Source organism: Thalia democratica, chromosome 7, assembly GCF_965202585.1.
Source record: "Thalia democratica chromosome 7, ktThaDemo2.hap1.1, whole genome shotgun sequence".
In the NCBI taxonomy this organism is placed as follows: domain Eukaryota; kingdom Metazoa; phylum Chordata; class Thaliacea; order Salpida; family Salpidae; genus Thalia; species Thalia democratica.
The window spans coordinates 53,902,472-53,922,835 of NC_139171.1; the positions used below are offsets into that span (position 1 = coordinate 53,902,472).

General features: G+C 26.5%; 1 protein-coding gene across 1 annotated transcript in view; it reads right to left on the reverse strand.

The window, feature by feature from the left end:
- Positions 1 to 357: 357 nt before the first annotated feature.
- The window catches only part of LOC145841753 (collagen alpha-1(XII) chain-like), a 33,792-nt gene continuing 13,785 nt past the window's right edge, over positions 358 to 20,364 (reverse strand). Inside the window, exons 13-34 of the mRNA XM_082949107.1 lie at positions 19,795 to 19,901; positions 15,790 to 15,936; positions 15,019 to 15,141; positions 13,140 to 13,408; positions 12,617 to 12,807; positions 12,318 to 12,471; positions 11,749 to 11,909; positions 11,461 to 11,628; positions 11,296 to 11,400; positions 10,861 to 11,030; positions 10,385 to 10,513; positions 7,818 to 7,959; positions 6,135 to 6,322; positions 5,198 to 5,359; positions 4,484 to 4,657; positions 4,150 to 4,223; positions 4,040 to 4,093; positions 3,889 to 3,984; positions 2,829 to 2,876; positions 2,626 to 2,688; positions 2,246 to 2,342; positions 358 to 1,354 (exon numbers count right to left, since the gene is read on the reverse strand). Of these exons, the coding sequence (XP_082805233.1) occupies positions 1,248 to 1,354; positions 2,246 to 2,342; positions 2,626 to 2,688; positions 2,829 to 2,876; positions 3,889 to 3,984; positions 4,040 to 4,093; positions 4,150 to 4,223; positions 4,484 to 4,657; positions 5,198 to 5,359; positions 6,135 to 6,322; positions 7,818 to 7,959; positions 10,385 to 10,513; positions 10,861 to 11,030; positions 11,296 to 11,400; positions 11,461 to 11,628; positions 11,749 to 11,909; positions 12,318 to 12,471; positions 12,617 to 12,807; positions 13,140 to 13,408; positions 15,019 to 15,141; positions 15,790 to 15,936; positions 19,795 to 19,901 (2,929 nt within the window). The 3' untranslated portion in view covers positions 358 to 1,247. The remainder of the gene's footprint in view (positions 1,355 to 2,245; positions 2,343 to 2,625; positions 2,689 to 2,828; positions 2,877 to 3,888; positions 3,985 to 4,039; positions 4,094 to 4,149; positions 4,224 to 4,483; positions 4,658 to 5,197; positions 5,360 to 6,134; positions 6,323 to 7,817; positions 7,960 to 10,384; positions 10,514 to 10,860; positions 11,031 to 11,295; positions 11,401 to 11,460; positions 11,629 to 11,748; positions 11,910 to 12,317; positions 12,472 to 12,616; positions 12,808 to 13,139; positions 13,409 to 15,018; positions 15,142 to 15,789; positions 15,937 to 19,794; positions 19,902 to 20,364) is intronic.

The following is a 20,364-nucleotide window of genomic DNA, read 5'->3' on the forward strand; positions in this document are numbered from 1 at the left end:
ATACATAATTATGAGGCAAAAGCTGTAAAAACAAACAAAAATGTAGTATTGCTTAATTCTATGAGGCAAAATCGTTATTAGTTGAAAATCCATAACCAAGTTTCAAATCTTTAAAAGAATGATTGTTAACCATTTACTACATTCTTAAGTAAAACGACGAAAAAATAACTTTGTATTAAAAAAATCCATTAAATTCTTAACAGAACTTTAATTTTTTTTGTTTAGCAATTTTATAAATAAACAGTAATAAAAACAAAAATAAGTATATTCGCTCATTTTAAGGTTTTACATAATCAAAGATAGTTTTTTTTATAAGTTGTAAAAAAAGTGTTTTGATGCTTAAATATAGTAGTTTTTCTGAAAATTAAATAAAAAATAGTAACAAGTTTTATAGATTGTAAATGGTGTTTTACTCTGTTTTTATTGATGGACAAATGAAAATTTTAAGTTGTTCAAATATGTTTTATAACATATTAGTTAAAATAAAAACAAACAAATCAGAAGAAGTATTTTTTGATTTTTTTACACCCGAATAATAGTATTTTCTGAAGAATTCAATAGTCAAATTCAACTACCTTTGACATTTAAAAAAAGTGTTATTGATAAAATATTAAATGCACATTTAAGTTTGTATGGATTATCAAAAAGTTGTTGGATATAAATAAAAATTAACTCTGTTTGAAAATTTGTATTTTAAAAAAGTAGAATATTCGGATAAACATCTAATACCTCTTAAACAGGTTTTTTTACAGTTATAATTTTTTTGAGTTATGTAGAAAAATTAGTAAAAATATAATAAAACAACAGTTAATCGAAACATTAGTCTTAAGTTAAACTAGGAAGTTATTTTACTTAGGTTAATAGTTTTAACTTTTTTGGTATTGCTTTTTAACGAAACACAAGTTAAAATGTTGTCCATAAAAGTTAATGAACCGAACTTAACTGTTTGATTATTCAGTTTTGTTAGGTTTAATTTCAAGTGATAAAAATAACTTTAACATTTTAAGCATAAAATTTGTTGAACACATTAGTAATTGAATTGTATGCTAAAGAACATACTTTACTATAATTTTACATTTATGCACCATTTATTTATACATGCAGAAAGTTGCATATTAAATTGTGTTGACTTGTTCAACAATGTTTTTACTTGCAGTTTCAAATAGTATTGTTATTATTTTTCTTCTACCTTTCCACAATATCAATTATCTTTCCACAGCTTACCAACATGATAGTATTTTTTCTTTCTAATTATCAACTACTTGTGAGTTTGATTCGATGTCAAGCGATTCACCTTTTAAGTTGTGTTTTTTGACAACTTTGTTTCTTTCATATTTCAATAGCTTGCTGTATTCTAGAAAAATATTTTTATTTACTTCATATGAACTTAGTTTTTATAATCTTTGTAGGTATTGTAAAAGCCAGATAGAGATAATACTGATACTAAGTAAAATAGTTTTTTTGAAAACATTTGAGATTATTTTTAGCTTATAAAAAGTGCTTAAATTTTAAAAATGTTATATAATAGTCCAACATTTTTTGCTTTTACAATTTCTTTTGATTTTATATAATTTGAAAATCGTTGTGTAATAATTTTAGGAATTCAATTTAACACATCTTAAAACTATGATCGTAAAACTGTTTTTATATCAATCTTAACGTTATTCATAAGTAAACAACGCGTTTTCTCACATTCGTATTTCGAAACTAATACTCAATAAATTTCTGGCTTAAGATATCTATTTTATTTTATACTATAAAAATGTTTAAACTTAGTTACTAAAAGTAATTTAAACTACACGTTGTATTATAATAAGAAATGTTTCTTTAGCATACTGTAATACCAACACAAAGCTATGCACGAATTAAAAAAAAAGTATTTATACATGTTTTCAATTCAATAACATTATATTTGATTCACATAGAAACACAACGTTTATTTTAGAAACATCATTTTTTTTTTGATTTAACAATGCTTCTGTTACATAAAACTTAATAACAATTACATAAAATCATTACCTAAACTTTAATAAAAATTTGAACTGAAAAACGCAAAACTCGATAATGGCTTCTATAAATATTTTAATGATTTTGTTGTTTTTGACTATCAAGCAACGCATTATCCAAACTACATTGTATAATTTGACATTAAACTTAATCCCTTAAGATTATGTAAATACCAAGAAAAAGGTTTTAATGAAAGCAGTGTGTTGAACTTAATCGGCGCAGTAATAAAAAAGATTACCTTTAATCACTTTGTGGCAGACTTGTGTGGCAATTTGTACGACTTCGCTTCTGCTAATACCACTCTCACCTTTTGGACCCGGCATACCTTTGTCTCCCTGTAAAAACAATTCAGTTCTTTTGTTCAAACTATTTACTTTGAGACTTTTAAAAAGTTAGTTATTAAAAGAAGAGTACAAACTTTTTGATGGGGATTTAAACTGTGTTAGTTCAGCATTTGTACAGATTATTCACGTTTGTTTATATAAAATGTAGTTAACTAATATATAAAAGTAAATGACGTCAACAAAAAAAAAACATAAAATGCAAGATAAATTATGCTTGTATATTATTATCTAAAGGTAATATTTGAAAAATATAAAGTAATACTAGTAAACATACTTTTGGGCCCATTGGTCCTGTATAACCCCTTTTTCCACGTCTCGGTTTATGAATATTTGGTTTCTGTTTAAAAATTATACGTTCATTGAAGTTTTTCAGTTTTCGGCAAAATACATCGATAAAACTATTTAAAAAAAACTCTTTTGAAGACATTTTATTTTTACTTTCATGAAAAGAAAAATTAAAGAAGATAAAACTCTTACTATAGGTATTGGTATCTGGTTTGTTGGATGGTAAAAAACATCCAAGTCCTGTAAAACATGAATTATATTAAGTTGTAGATAAATGATTTATTATTGAAAATTACTTGAACAGACCACAACATCATTCAACGTTTTACGGGATTAAGTTATTTATAGCTTTCTAATACGCATTATTACAAATTTTAAAGAATGTTAAACCTTAATTCATTTAAAACCAACAGGGGCTTGTAAATTGCTTTTTAGATTTTATAAATCGAAATACACAACGAAAAATTAAAGTTAAAGTAATTGAAACAAATATTTGAATTTTTAGGAATATAACGAAAATTGAGTTTAAAACTTAAAAGTTTTGTGAGAGACTAAATGAATTTTCAAAGTTTAAAAATAACTAAAACTTAATTTGCTTGCTAAACCATGCTTAATGTATGTCTAGAATAGTTTATAATCAGTACAGCTGTAGCAATACGTGCGTTGCAAAACGCATTATCAAACTATCTTTAATCAATTTATACGTTTTTTGTTGCTTGACAATTTTTACTCGTAGATAAAATCAACAAAAGTAGAGAACAATACATAAACATTTTGAATTTAATTTTTGCGGTTAAGCAGCTGAAAAAAATTTCCCATAAAATAGAAAAATTTACATAAAAAAAATTGACACAGAAATAAATACTGTCGTTGCAATTTCAGTACACAGACTTTTGGTACCGCATTTATATATTTTAGAGTCAATTATTAGATCCATTTAGTTGTTTTTTGTTTTATCCAGTGTTGAGGCACAATTATACTTTTCATTTTAAATTACATCCTAACAATTAAAAATAAAAATATTTATTTTGTATTTTTTTGAGTATTTAGTTTATTGAACAAAAAACTATATAGAGGTTAGTTGGTATACTAAGCTTTAATTAATTGTCTATTTTGAATAAAAAAGTAAACTTAATTACAGTTGTATAACTAAATAAATGTATTTGTTTAAAATCTAAACTAAGAAAAAGTTTTTTTTTAAGTTCAAACTCATTACGATAAATAAAAAGTAATTTAAAATAACTGAACTAACTCTTTTCGATACAGTTCGGTCACATTGCATTGAGCACACCCCTGGTGGTCCTACAGGGCCTCTTTCTCCCTTGTCCCCTTGCAAGCCAACCGGCCCCTAAAATAGTTAAACGTTAAGTAATAATAAAAAAATTATAAATAACATAACTAACCAAGGCGCCCTTTTCGCCTTTTAGTTCAGTTTCGGTGAAAAGCTTCTGCAAAGTCTGTCAAATTTTGATCAATAAATAAACTAAATTTTTGAGTAAAAAGCAACACTTACTTTGGAATCTATTTTGCTGCTGCACACGTTACATTGTTCTGGTAACTCATGTTCTTTTTCAAACAGTGCTAACCCTTTTAAAACACAAGTAACTTTAAAACAGATATGTTTTTATTTCTATAAAAAGATTGATATTAAAATAAAAAATGCTTAATTCTTATAAACTGAAACATCATATCAAGTACCTTTTTCAAATTTCTGAATACAAAAAACTTCAAAAACAGTCTTTAGAACTTAAGGTTGTAATTGTACAAATAACAATTTGAATTAAATAAAAGTCTTCCAAATAATAGATTAAAACTAGTATTAAAAACTATTTCACATATGTTTCAACCTTTTTTGCTACGCTGGGAGGACCGGCATATATTCCTCCTTATTTTTGCTCTGAGGAGATTCAAACTCCTCATATCTTCAATATCGTAATGATACAGTTCGTTTGGTTGCGACGAAATTTCCCCGATGAAATCTTGCGCGCTGTTCTTCAGACCAATTGCGATCGTTTGAACTCCTGAAAGTAAAAAGTTAGTTATAAGTTATTAAAGTTTAAATTTTTATTTACAAATGAGTAATTGTGCAGAGGATAAACGTTTTAAGTAAAATTGTATAAAAAATATTAAAAGTTAAATCACGTAAGAAGGATTTTATATAAGCGTTTTTGGTTATAACTACTTAGATGTTTTTAGATTTATAAATAAAAAGATTAAGTTGTCTAACTCTTTTTAAAACCAGCAGTAAAAATCAAAACTTAAATTTAAAAGCTATTTCGAACTTTTTCAAAGTAAATTTAATTATTTTAAAAGTTTAATAAGTTTTATGCTTTTCTTTACACGACCATAGTTCAACACTTAATTAAACTTAGAAACAACTTCAAAATTAAAAAATACATACAGGTTTATAAAATTAGTTCTTTTTAAGTCTTGAAAAAATGCAATTCATAAAGTCATAAATAAGCTTTTATCTTTTTAAATAAACTTTATTTGTATCAGGTTTAAAAAACTTATGAACTAAATGTAATACATTTAAACAGAAATATATTTCAAATGTCAACCTTTTTCTTTTAAGAGCTTCAATGGTACAAGAATGTCATCTATGGAGGGACCAGTAGTAACAAACACAACAATGTCCCTGGTTGGTAACTTATCCGGTCCGTCAGAAACCAAAATATTGTTGTGGACGTACGAAATCGCACTACCAAGATATGACGCGTTATCTATAATATATTACTCTAATATGTGTATATAGATTTTTAGTATTTAAATAAGACTTTTTACTGTTTTGTTTATGTTTGGTTAAAAGTGATCTATATTTTATAAACAAAGTAGAGTCATAACTATTAATCATAAATCAAACAACGATCACTACAAGTTTTTATCAGTTTTTTTACACTTAATAGATAGCTAGCTTTTAAACAAAATATTATTATAATAATGTACCACAAAAAAAGTAAAATTTTAAAATCTGTAGTTCATAATCAAACTTGGTTATTACGTCACTTACTCAACATTTTTGTGTTCATAAATAAAGCATCAAATCCGAAACACATGTAAAATCAGTATTTGAAAGTTAGTTTCAAACAATATATAAACAGCAACTAATAATTTTAAAATCAGAATTGATACTGTCACATATAACAGCAATAATTATTTTAATAACTTATCATAAAACGAGTGTTAAGAAAAAAGTGTTTAATGCGATGTTCTAAATTGCTACTTTAAATATATTTTTGAGTTCTGCACAGAACATTTAGTAAGCAATATGAAAAATAGAAAAGGAAATATTTATAATGTTTGATGAATTCTTAAACATTTAATACAGTTTATTCTAACAAAGATAGCTTAATCGTAAAAGTCACATACCAACATATATTTTGTTATCTGAATACCAACTTTAAGATAAACAATCTAAAGATAAAATACTTTTTATTTTGCTTATTTTCTTTTTTCAAACTAAAAAAAAGTGGCACCAAACAGAACTTTCAAACGAACCGTATTGGTTCATGTTAGTCACGTGACGGTTTATCTGCTTTCTTGTCAGCCGATTGGTCAGGGGTAAAACCACATGGGGTCGCTGCGCGTACTGGATAATCGACAATCCGACCCCGTACACTGCTATGGAGGGAAGGCGGTCAGTTACCTTGCGCCTGACAGCTTGCCTGTACTTGTTAGCTGCCGCCCTGAAAAAAACGTCACTATATACCATATACATATATATACAAAATCATTAGCAGTTCTTAATTAAAAAAGAAAACTAATTTGCAAAGTTTTTGTAGCAGTTTAATTTATTATGCAATGCAATTAATTCGGAAATGAATACTATAACCAATACAAATTTTTTTACTGGCATTAAGTTTATTTAAAAGATTTTAAAAATGATTTTTATGACAACTAAAAGGTATTTGAAATATGCATAAGATGAAATAATATTATTATATTTAAGACTAATATGAATTTAATTTATTACTTTGACTTGGTAGTACTATCCTTAAAGTAGTATTTACATTTTACTTAGTGATGTTTTTACTATTAACACCAAAATAAAAATGGTTTGACATTTTAAACAATAAAATCTAAATTTAATTGTTGTTGTGACCAAAAACTACATAGGTAATAATTACTGACAAGCAAATTAGTCATAGTAATTAATTGTTGATTAAATTTATATTCTACCAGTCTGAGCATTATTAACTACCAGAACTATCTTTAAAAGCATTTTAAACATGCTTGCTTTCATTGTGAATTAACTAATTTCTTATCTGTTGAAATTTTTCTTTGATATCATATAAAATCACATTTCAAGTTCTATTTTAAATCTAGCATGTTAACAACGTACTTGTATGTATTTGAATTCAGCTTCGTGTATTCATGTTAAACACAATATAAGTACATTGCTACAAATGCGGTAGCATTAAAATACATGTGCGTTTTTGTATTCTATGCGTAATGCAAACAAGCCCAAGTAATTCCAAGAGCGAAAACTGTTGTGTGTATAAATTCTTCAGATACAGCGAACTTATGAGTGCCGTACAATGGTGTGCAGCTCAAATGTATCAGATAATCGCAAACCACAATGGATTAAGATATAACTGGCTGGGTGCACCTTTAAGCTTTCTTTCTAGACTTAGATTACAATTTCGACTACATACTTTTCATTTATTGAGAAATAATGAGAAAAACAACATTTCAAGTTTCAAACCGCAAACTCAAAACTCCAAACTACAACTTTGAAGTCGAAGTTGTTTTGTATTTCAACACTTAATAGTATGCATTTGCCTTTCATGTGGTTTCACACCTAAATTCTCACTGAATAAACAATATTTCTATATGAAAGTTTTTCATTTATTGCTTGAATTGCTTGAAGTTTCATTAAGCATCTTTTTGATCAGCTGTGATGTTGAAATTAAAAAAAAAAAAGTTTTTTAACGCAGTTAGAAATTGTTTTTTTATAACTTATGTAATTACTGAAATATACTTAAATAAAAAGTTTTATAATATATAATTAATTATTAAATTATTGCCTTACTGTTCTAAAAACATATGTTTTTGGTTACAGTTAACAATCTTTATAGTGTTATATGAAACAATAGTTATTTATTTGGAAATACACTATTTTCACTTTTGACAGCAAAAAATACTTAGATATTATCTTTAGATATAAATAACAAAGCTTACTTGTGAATAGCTTCGATTTTGAAGGAATTGATGAGCTTTTTCAGCCACGTTTTTATCAGATTAAACTCGTGAGGAGTTGTGTTGTTGGATGAATCCACCACAAAAACAATGTTGCAACCCGACATCAGGCACGATTTCGCTTCTAGAATATATTATTGTTTATTAGGAAATAATTTGTTTAGCTTTGTAATGTTGTTAAGTTCAAAATGTACCAGTATTGTTTTTTGTGTTTTACGCTCATATAAAAGTTTGTAAGTTTCATTGAGAGTAACTAACGACTGTGCCGCTTGCTAGAAAGAGCCCTTCTAGAGTTGTGAAAAGGAGAATAAAATTTATAAGTGGTCACTACAGAGCCAGTCCTGAACTTGGTAAAAGTCTGATCTGTGGCAGCGTTGCCGCCTTTGGTCAAACCAACATTTTCCTCGGCAAATTCCTCATCGGGCAGGTCGTCAAAAACGTCCTCGATAACCTCAGTAAGCACGTGGTCGTCAAACGAAAACGGGAAATTTTGGTCGTTTTTTGTTTGGGCTTTTACCGTGCCAGAGACGGCTATGATTAATAATAGAACTACGGTGATCATTTTTAATTACTATGTCTGACAAATAAAAGTTTGAGTAGGTCGTGGCTTGAAAATTTTGGTCGACCACAAAAGAACAAATTTTAAAGTTTTGGGTTTAAATTCCAGAAATAATATAACAACTTAATTTATTTTGTTTCTTCGTAAAGTTTCGATTATTGGACGCTGGCGAAGCGTGTCTAATTAATTATAATATCGGAACCTTCGATAGTAGCAGTATTGTGCCAGTTTAGTAAACAAAGTTATCATTGTGCAACAAGAAGTAACGGTAAGTGCAATTATGCAATAGGAAATTGTACTAATTTAATTTGGGTTCAATTCAATTGAAGCAGATAATATGCAGACATAAAGTTGTAGCTTAATTTTTTCTTTTTCTATTATTAGCGAATGCCGATGCGCGAAAACTTAAGCTAATTATGTGTATTTAAGATTTGTTAAGTACTTTAAAAGTGTTTTTAAATTGCTCAAAATTGTATTAGTTTTGTGCTAATACTTTTGTTTATAGCTAGCTTTCTTGCTTAATACATATAAAATATGGTATAAAAATACATAAAACTTAGTTTTATATGTTTTAGAAAAATAAGCATTTAAACGATTTTAAAATAAAATCAGTTTATGTCTGGATGATGAACTAAAATTTTAAAAGATAGAAAACATAAGTACATTAGTCTATACTATAACAACTATCCAAATATTAAAACTTTTCACAGTTGATTTTATTGATAAAAAAGTAAAATAGCTCAAACATGATAAGTAACTTAACTATTTTGCTGGTTTTGTACTTATGCCTTTCATAACTTTAAGTAACTGCCTTTATTAAATCCAAGACAAATTTAAATTGTAGTTTAGATATTTAACAAGTTTTTAGATTACATTTTCAAATCCCTACATACTTGTTTTTGATATTAGATGTCAAATCTTAAAATACATGCATATGTGTTAAAAAAAAACAAATATTTATATAAAGCAAAGCATTTTAAAATAGAAACCGACATAATTAAGAGAAATCTAAAAAAATTAACAAGTTTGACTTGATATTTGATTAATTAAGATTTTTTAGTATATAACCGCAAAACTGTTGACAAAAAAATAAAAATGACACGTTTTATATCAAAAAATTATGAATCGAAAAATTAGTATTTACTTTTTATAAACCGTTAATTTAGTCAAAATAGTTTAATGTTTTTCCTAACCTTAACAACTTTTTTATTTTTTATTTTGTAGTAAAGTATAAAATTTAAAGTTATTTTAAAAAAGTCATTTTTAAAGCTAATAATGAGTTATTTTACATCAATAAATAATTACAAACTTTGAAAATTCTGATTACTTTGACAACTATTTTAGTTTTTATACCATAAATGTTTAACTTATATCTTGAGTGCATAAATATGTAGTTGTAAATAACAAGTAAAAGTCTATCGTTTTATAATTTATACCTAATAGTACTAAACAAACTGAAACATACATGAAAAAACTATATATAAGTTAGCAACAAAGTTCTTTAAAAAAATATTCTTAATAAATAATAAACCTAATTTGTTAACGATATAACCTTCAATCAACAAACAACTTTTACACCACTTGAGCTATATAAATAAGTTGATTATCTTAACCTACCAGCTAAGTAAGCTGATTATTTTACACATTTCTACTGACTAAAGCAATTAGTACACGCATTTTGTAGTTTTTGAATATATTTTTTGTAAAAACTTTTTCTTTTGTTAGCAATAACTCTCTTTCTGAAAATGAAGCCGTCTTGCGGATTAAATTTGTTTTGATATTCAATAAGAAATAAACGCTTCTATACTAATTTTGATTTAGTTTGACAACTTCAAACTATTCATAAACTTTGGACTAACTTTTTTTTAAACACTGCTTTGATATTAGAAAATAAAGAAAGATTAGTAGTTAAACTAACATCAGTGAGCAAAAATTCAACTAAACACGTAATATTGATAACACAGACAGTATAGTAAAATTGTCAACTGACTTTCAGTGACTTCCTTAAGATGCTTGTTGTCTTGAACTCCATCTTTTCTTTCACCTCTTCTTTTGTTCCTTGAGTAGTTGTTCAGTTCTGTTTCTATCGGCAACAACAAGTTTGAATTTATCAGGTTTTCTGCATGTTAAAATACTTTTGTTATAATTCAGTTACTCAGTAGTATGTAGTTATAAGACAAGTTTTAGTATGTAAAAACGCTTTGTTTAAGGCAATTTTGACTGCTTTTTATGTTTAGACAACTGTTATCTATTATAAATAATGTTTAGTTGGGCATTACACGTTGTTAGCATGTTTTTAATCCTTTGACAAACTAGTGATTAAAACAAATAAAACTAATAATTTGTTATAACTTTGAACATTTTTATGCAAAAATATTTTCTGCGTAGAGTGCAACAACAAAATTTTAGTCAGCAACAAATAAATGAAATAAACCATCGTTAGTGTTTTGAACTTCTAATACAAACCTTCATAGCTAGCAGAATTGTTGAGCATAAGTATATTGCGATGGTCAGTTCTGAATGATTTCGCTTGTTGAGCCATCACATGTCCATTTGAATGAGCTTCCAATACAATTTTGTAATTTCCGTTAGGTGTCAGCCCCGAGGTGAACGGATATGCGTACTGCAAACGTCGGCTGAAATTATATTATATATAAAACTTATAACACTGTTACATAGGAAAATATTTTTATAACTTGGACAAGCGTTATAAAACATGTGTTATGTACTTAAAATTTTTTCAGCCAAAATATTATCAAGAAGTAATCAGTTAAACTATGATGACTGTTTTGAAAATTAAACTATTTTCAAAACAAAACAAAGTAAAGCAGATTTTTTAAGAACTTTGTAGTTATTTTATTCAAAGAATAACGATTGCTTTATTTTTACTTATCGACCAACGGGAATGTAACATTTTCTCTCCAAATTTCACCGTCTTCTCCTTCAAGTCTTATGACGTAATAAAGAGGCCATTCGTTGGGCGCCCACCATTCAAGCACTCCACCACTAAAAGCATCATTAGTTATCAACAAATTTAGGAAATTTAATATATTTAGCTGCTTTTACCCTGAAAGTTTTTTGGACAAGGCGAAGTTTCGTGGAATGAGGTCACGCTCGTGCAGAATTTGCTTCAAAGGAAACATCTCAGCCCTGACCGCGTCAGTGATGACGTAGTGAAGTACGTAATAAAGCTGGTTGAAGCTTCCTAGAATGTACCGGTGAACTTCCGGATGGCTTTAAAAAATGAATAAGTTTTATTTAGGTAAGCCTAATGTTTTTGAAAAGCACTTAAACTCAAGCATTAAATAAAGTTAATATATAAAAATGTGTAAAACTTTTTCTTTTTCAACTAACTTTGGTAGAACGGCGCTCTGGGCCATCTGCAATACAATAGGCACGTAACCTGCATTGGTGATGTTTTCAGTGGAACCTGGTAGAAAGGTGGCGTAGTTTGTGTTGGTCATGACGAATAGCAGTATTCTAGTGGTGCCACTTCGACATTCTGCCGCTGTTTCCTTCAAAAAATTTGTTTACTTTCTATTCGCTAAAAAAACAAAGCTTATTTTTAAACAAAACAAACTTAAAGGAAAATACAATAAGTGTTTTGGTATCTGTAATACTTATAAAACAAAAGAATACTATTTTCTGGTCTGCAGTTACAACTTTGTTATAACTTTTAAAACTGTTTAGTTGTAGACTATAATTTTAAACACTTTATAACGGTTGAAAATATATTTTTATAAAACGAAGATACATCAATTATGTTTTTAAGTTTAAAAACTAGTAAATTATTCTGTAGTAAGTTTTGTTTATTAAGTACAACCTAGTTGTTATTTATTAGAAACAATATATTATATAATTAATGATTGTTTGACAAACTGTAAATTTAAAACAAGAATTATAACTACACAAATAAGCAAAACCTTTATCATTTCTTGAAATTTTTCGGGAGTTATCAAAGATGCTCCGGGTAAAGGAGTTAAAGTTTCCAAGTTTTTTGAAACAATATTTTCAATGCTCGAATCTTTCAATGAGAATCTTTTTATTGGTCTATCGGACAGTTGTAGCAATGAAATCCTACAAAGTAATGTCGTTTAGATTTTTTTTTTTAAATTTAAAAAGTGACTAGTAGTAAAGATTTCAAAGAAGTTACTGTAAACATTTGTAATATAAAACTAGAGTTTGGACATAAATCTGTTATAAAATAATAAACAGCTCTGACCGTACTTTTTCGGGTTTTTCAAAATCGAATGAGTTGACAAAACTTTTGAGGAACTTTTTAGTTGAAGTAATGTCTTCTTGAGGTAGTGTAGGTGACAACTCAAGTACCACTGTTATGTCGATTGGTAGCCCAATTCGCTTCGTTTGAAAAGTTATCTCAGTTTTTTCACTGGATTTTCCTTGCATATATGCCTGTTTTTAATAAAAATCAAAAATGTGCTTATTATAATTATAAGGATAAAGCTTAGTTTAAAATTGTAAAAAATTTTAAAAACAAGTATATACTGTAGTTAAAACAGTTATCTGCAAAACTAATTAACCAAATTAAAAGAACTATTAGAAAAAAAAAGTATATACCATTTTTAATATGGTACTATCAAAAACAAAACATTCAGTATTAAATTAATTAGAAAACAAAACTACGTCTCTGAAATTATTCGCACCAAATATTGAAAACTGTTCAAGTGACATCAGTAAATTTTAACTGTTTACATCTTTCTATGCATTTCAAAACAAACAGCAACCTGCACTGAAGCGTTGTAGTGCCTTCCAGGTGTCAGGTTGTTGATCCACGTGTACAGGTAGCTGTCCAGGTTGTCCTCAGAGTAGGGGCTGCTGCTGTTGTGGTACAACAAATCGTTGGCAGCCAGGTTGCCCTGGTCATCGTACACGGTGACCTGGTAGGTGAGGAAGTGGTCGCTGTCGTGGCCCTCGAACTCAACCCGTTTCCATATCAACTGAACCCGGCTCTCGAATTTTTGCAAAACTCTCAAGTCTGAAGGTGCCGGCAGGTCTGAAGGATAAATAATCAGAAAACTTGTCTAACCGGTTTATTACATGTTTAGTATATTTTGTGTCATATATGTTGTATAATTATAAAACTTATATATGTTTTATTCTTACTTAGTGTTTAAACATAAAAAGTTTTTTTTATTAATACAGTTGCTACTTTTTTGTAAGAAAGTCAGTTAGAGAAATTGTTTACTTATATTTTAAAATGCTTAGTAGATTTTTTGTTAGTTATGATGTATACTATTAAAGTGTAACTTTATAAATGCTACTTTGATAAGTTAAGTAAAAAGACTTAATTATAAAGCAAACAACTTTTTAAATAATCTTTTTTATTAGGAATACAGTATCCACTTTATTTTTTAATTCGTTAAAAGTAGTTTACAAGTCAAAGTAAAATCTTAAAACAAATATAATTTTGTGCACAAGCTTTTGTACTTTTTTATTGATTTTCAATTATATTCAGTAAAAACTGATGATTATATTTTTTTCCTTTTTAATATTTATCTAGCCGTAATTATTTAAACTTTCTAGATGTTATAACTATATAGTCTTAATTTTAAAGTTGATCTTTTTTTCTTCAATCAACACAGCACTTTAATTAAAACTGATGCAAACGCGAAAATTAAAAAAACCTATTAAAACTTCACTACCGATTTAAAATTGCTAAAACACCATGTATGAGAAAATTTGAGAGTAATTAGTTAATTTTAATAGTGAAACAATTTGAGTGATGAAAGAAGCGTATTAGCGCGAAATTCTAAGTGGGAGGTATAATACCCGTCAGTTTGTTATCACCCTCGATTTCAATACATTCTTAATTGATATTTTTCCCACGTGTTTAAACTTATTTTCTGTTACAATGACAGTTAAATCTAAACAGCAAAAAACAATTAAAAATAATCTTTATTAAAAGCCTGTCAACAAACTTAGTATGACGATTGGTTTTTTAGTAACAAAGTTTAAAATGATTTACATTTTTAAACTGTAATTGTTTATTGAAACACAAACATATATATGATTTTTTGTACTTAAGAATTGTAATTTAACATTCTAAAGTGTTAAAAATGTCAATGACTTTTATTGTTCTTTCATATTTTTTTAACGCTATTGCTTTCATTGATGTAAAGTATTTGTTAATAACACCAATTGTTTGTAGTGAAATATAGGTATTTAATTAGAAAGAAAATTATTTGTGCATTTTTTACTATACTATAAAATATTTAACAGACTAAATTCAGTTTAAATAAAAACTTTCTTTTTTTATTACATAAGTTTATACAGCGAACAAAACTATTTTTTTAATAAAACAATTGTCATAAAAGACACAGATAAGCTTTCAATTTTCATGAACAAACAATGTATAACAGCATTAAAGAAAAAGTTACAATAGTTTATAGCATACTTAACATAAATTGAATTTTATTAATTTTGACATAAAGAAAAACTTAAGACCTTTGTATCTATTATTGACGAATTGAATGAAGAAAATGTAAAACTCAGTTTTGTTAAATGTAAAGAAAAATCATTTATAGTTGCTGTTGTTCAAAAATAAATTTAATTTGACCCTAAAACTTGTACAAAAAAGATAACTATGGTTCATAGTATTCATACCTGTAATGAAATAAGTGGAAGTTGGTGAACTTTCAACATTTCCCGCGTAAACAGATCTCACTTGTATCTCATACTCACTTCCAATCATTATTAATGAAGAATTAAATACATGACTTGTCTCTTCTGTTATTGTTTTTATGTTTTATTTGTAAAATTTTGCTGATGCATGTTTTTACTACCTGAAAACCCTTAGATGTATACTCCTAAGAGACTATACAAAATTTTTGTAAACTCATAGGAAAATAAGCAAAAACAAATATTTTTAAGTACTTTTTTTGAAAAGAAAAATAAACACAAACTTTTAGTATTGATTAAAGTATATGAACAATAAATCAAACTAAAAACAAATCCATAAATGTTAATAATACAAGTCTTTTTTCAGTAGTATAAACTTATTACAGTGAATATGGTAATAATATAATTATCAAATTTACTACAACTTACATTTAAAATCCCTGTTCATTTAAAAGTTAAAACTCTTTTTTTTATACTGTTTATTGTGCAATGTTACGACAGTTAAAAAAAGGTTCAAAAAAATTGAAAGTCTAGTTGTAAATTATAACATACACTAAAAATATATAAATTTTATTATAGTTTCTTCAAATTAGTAGACTGAAAGTTTTCATAAAGTTTCTATTAAAATTTAGCAACTAAAAGGGAAATATTGAAAACAATACATCAGTTTTTAAATGGTTTCAAAAGTTTTGCTGTTTAATTAAAAGATGGTGCAAAAATAAAACTACAGTAAAACTTGTTAACAAATAAACTAACGTGTGTAGGCAGTGCTTATTATTTGACGATTTTTTCTGAACAGCATTGTGACTTTGTAGTTGACAACTTTTACTGAAGTCTTCCAATCAACTTTCACTGCATTCATGTCCAACTGCTCAACAACGACATCCAGTGGTTTTGCCACAGCTGTAATAATATTTCCTTTAACTCACGTAAAGTGTTACTTAGTTTTATAAAAAGTTTTTATTATAATTGAAAGCTCCAATATTTAAACCATACAAGTTAAATCCTCATTCTTTAAATAAAAGACTAAACTAAGAAATAAACAGGTAAATCCTTTCAGAAAAAGTATGGGAAGTTTTTCAATATTTACTCAACAACAATGTATGGAGACAGTTTTGTCTTGCCAACTGTTTAGCACAATGCTACAAACTGTATAAAATATTAAATCAAGTTTAACTTATAATGGATAAAACAAACATTCATATCCGTTGTATGTGCAATTTATCTGTAATAAGTAAGGAAATCTTATTAAGCTCCTGTTGCAACCGGTGTTTAAACACAATTTTAGATGGAATACTGGTTTCTTTCATTCGTAAAATAATTATTAAATTTAAAGCAACTCAAATTTTACGTTTGTTGAATAACTCGTTGATAGAATTTTTAGTTTTTTTTTTAACTTGGCCGAAAAACAACACATACAACGCAAGTTTAAAGTTGAAGTTTAAAAATACTTAATAAAAAGTTAGTTTAGTTACGCTCTAATTCTGTATATTTATTAATTGTTTGTTGTTTTGTTTAAAGTTGGTTTATAGTGGCATATATTTTGTAGATAAGTAGAGCAATTTATATTGATGTATATATACAAAAAGTAACATATAACATATGTTTGTGGCTTAAAGCTTTATACTTTAAGTCTTCATCAAACTTTTACGATAATAATTTAGAGTCGACACTTATTTAGATAAACTAACTTGATTAAATGACATAACAATTTAGTTATATATTAGCCAAATTTAAAAATTACTTAAGAATTGGAAATTTAGTCGTTGTTTTGAGATAATGTTAAAAATGAATTAATTTAAAAAATGTTTGTTTAGATAAGACTATTAATGGTGAATTATAAAAAAAGGTTTATAATATCTTCTCAAAAAAGCAACAAAGTTTTGAACTTTGCAGTTTCTTTAAGTACGGCTATTAAATTAATTAACGAACATAAGTAACCTGTTTTTATTAATAACATAAATAAATGAGTTAAGTGCGCAAAAAAAAAAATGTTTTCTTCCTTATTCAGCTGTTGTAGCGGGTTATATGCTTTCAATAAAAAGCAAACTACATACATGAGTAAAAGCTACATAAAAGAAAATGCCAATAAGTTTATAGAGATGCAATAAACTATTTAGTACAATTGTTTTAAAATAAAATAGCTGCATGTGTAACTTACTAAGCTTAAATTCCTAAATACTATCGTATACATTTCTAAAAAAATAATACACCCACATGGTGGTACAAATAAGAATATGTTTTTACATAAACTCATTAGTTTACGAATATAATAATTTTTTATAAAAAAAAAGTTCATTGATTTAAAATCAGTCTTTTTTTTTGTTTTGTTATAACATACAGAACAAAATAATTGTTTAAAAACATCGCTTATAAAAAAGCTAAAACTTCAAAAACCACATTAGATAATGTTTGAACTTTTAAATCAAAAACAATCTAACTGTAGTTTAGAAAATTTAGTTGAACACAAGTAAGTAGTAATAATTTCTTTGACAAAAGGACACAAAATGTTTTATAACAGCTATAAAAGAAAACTTAAAACTAAATTGAGTTAATACAGTAAAATATTAGAACAGTTACTTTAAAAAATATTTTAACTAATCACCAAGTTTTCAAATATAGCATATGTAGAGCAAAAAATTATTACTATTTATATAAAAACTTGTAAAACCTAAGCTTTGTTCAACTTATACTCGTATAAAAGACAGTAGAAAAAAAAAAAAAAATTTTTGAACTTATTTCAAACTTGGTTAATTTACTATAAAAAGCTCATGTGATATTTTACCTTTGTCAAATTTACTATATAATTATATTAGCGGTTAAAACTCATATAAAACTTCAGCTAAAAATAATCAGAAAGGAAGTAATCTAATGAAACATTTAAGAAAATTGAGAACGTATGTCACGTTTAAAAGAATTAGAAATGAAAATTATTTGAAGTTTTTGTTCTAATAATTGATGCATTGAGAGAAAATATAGTTAAAGTGCTTTTTTATACTTTTAAATTACTACTATTAAATCAACATTGGTAGCTATAAATTAAAGGAAAGAGCTATTGTATTTCAAATAAGATAGTTTACTACCTCGATTACGGTTTCGATCTTATCTCATGAGAGTTGCCTGGTATTTTCTGTATTCAATTAATAAAACAATACTCAAATATCATGCCTCATTATATTAGATTAAATGGATTATATTAGGCTTAAATGATCAGAAAATAATATATTACAGAATATGCTTTTGTCTACGTTCAACTAACAGCTAAAAGTGATAAACAAATGCTAATCTTGTAAAGGAATAGCTTTAGTGAGCTTTTGTAGACTAACAATAAAAACATTCATAAAACTATAAAGTACAAGCTAATTTAATTATTTACATTTCATTTAAAATCAAAATAAAAGTTATTTACTGTTAATTTATATGCTGGTGTGTTTAAACTTTGAAGTTAACAATATTAAAAGTTATTAATTAAAACCATCTACTTTAAATGAAAAAAAGAAACAAAACGTTATAAAATATTTTTATTTCTTACTTTTTTATGCTATTTAATACTAGAAGCTACTAAAGATTTTATTGTATAATAAGTTTTTGTTTGTGCAAACAAAAAGTAACGACTTTTACGTAGTACATTATCTGATTATCAGATTTTTTTTGTGTTTTGAGTTTCTTATAAGTAAAAGTAGATAAAAAATAAAGTTATATATTAAGTATTCATTTAAAAAAAAATAGCAATTTTTTATCAATAACTAAATTAAACTTTTGATAAAAATTATATAGTTTATCAAACTTAACGAAACTAAAAGTTAAAACTGAAGCTAAACAAAACTTAAACTTAACAATATAGTAGAAAATTGTTCGGAATGTAATATAAGGAAACAGTTCAAAAGTATCTCCAGCATAACTTTTATTTTCTAATTTACTTCTTGCAAGAGTTTTGTGGCTAAGTAAAATAAGTACAAGCTTAGAAGTAATTCCACAAAAAAATTTAACATGATAAGACTAATCTATCATACCTAAAACACTAAAAATAATTTTTGCTGCCAATGTTGAAGCAATGTTGTTTAAGTTATTTAATACTTCCGAAAATTACAAAACAATGTTTCGGATATTTGCGCAAGTATCAACAAACCGTATTTTGACCCGGATTCAGGCCTCAAATGCTAATTGCGTTTTATACAAATTATCTAGTTTTGTAAGCCAAATAGTAATGCCTTAGTGTTTTAATTTTTTCAGTTAAGGGCTACCGTTGTCGAAATCTAATTAAATTTTTTTAATATTTTTTAGCACGGTACAACTTTTGTGGTTTGAAATACTTAACTAACTCTTAATTTAAAAAGAACAAAATAAAGTTGTACTTTATTAGGAATAGTATAAATTGCTTTTGTTTAAAGCTTAAACTAATTACTTATTTGAAATAAACTATATAAATTAGTTTAAAAGTTAACCAAAAAACGAAAAATAATAATTTATTGTATAATTAAACATTTTCCTTATTTCCAAACTGTAATATTTTTGAAAATTAAACCTTTGAGATCCGGTTAAGAAATATAACTCTCTACAAAATTAAAACTAATAATGATCAAACATTTAAATAAGAAAAAAAAATCAAAACTATTGAAGCAAGTTTACTGAAGCAAGTTTACATCATAGTGTATTACAAGAACTTTTTAATACTAAAATTTCTTTTTACTTTAAAATACTAAACTTTGTTTAGTTTATTGTCTTAAATTACAATAAAACGAACACTCAATAAAAATTAACCTGTTTTAGTGCAAATGTACACAGGTTTACTTGGCATTCTGTAACCTTTAACTTGTATTGATATGTTGTAGTATCTTCCAGGTAACGTTGTTGCTATTTCAAAATTCCTGTAAATATTTCTTAAATATTACACTTTCGTAAAACTTTTCAAATATTAGATTTCTTATCACTAAGATTAGTTTTGAAAATCAGCTTTTTTTTCAGTTTATCAATAAATGCGGTTCAGGGTTCGGGTCAAAACATCAAAAAGTTCCCACATTAAAAATTTCTTACACACAAATGCACGGTGTAATTTGTACGAATAAGTACACAGAAATCATCTCACAGCCACAAATAAATTTCCCCTATTTGAAACAATAATGAGGCGTTGCGAACAAGTAGCTAACAGCAAGTAAAATATTACACGCATGTCAAGTTGTCGCAGATTAGCAAGCAGCTAAGTGGCCAGCAAACATCAAAGAATTTTTCAGCAGCATGTTTACATTTTTATGGAAAGTCGTGCCTTCAGCTTTGATTGAAATTGTTGTGTATTTTATTTTACTTAGCGCTACAATTTCGTAGCTTGTTTTG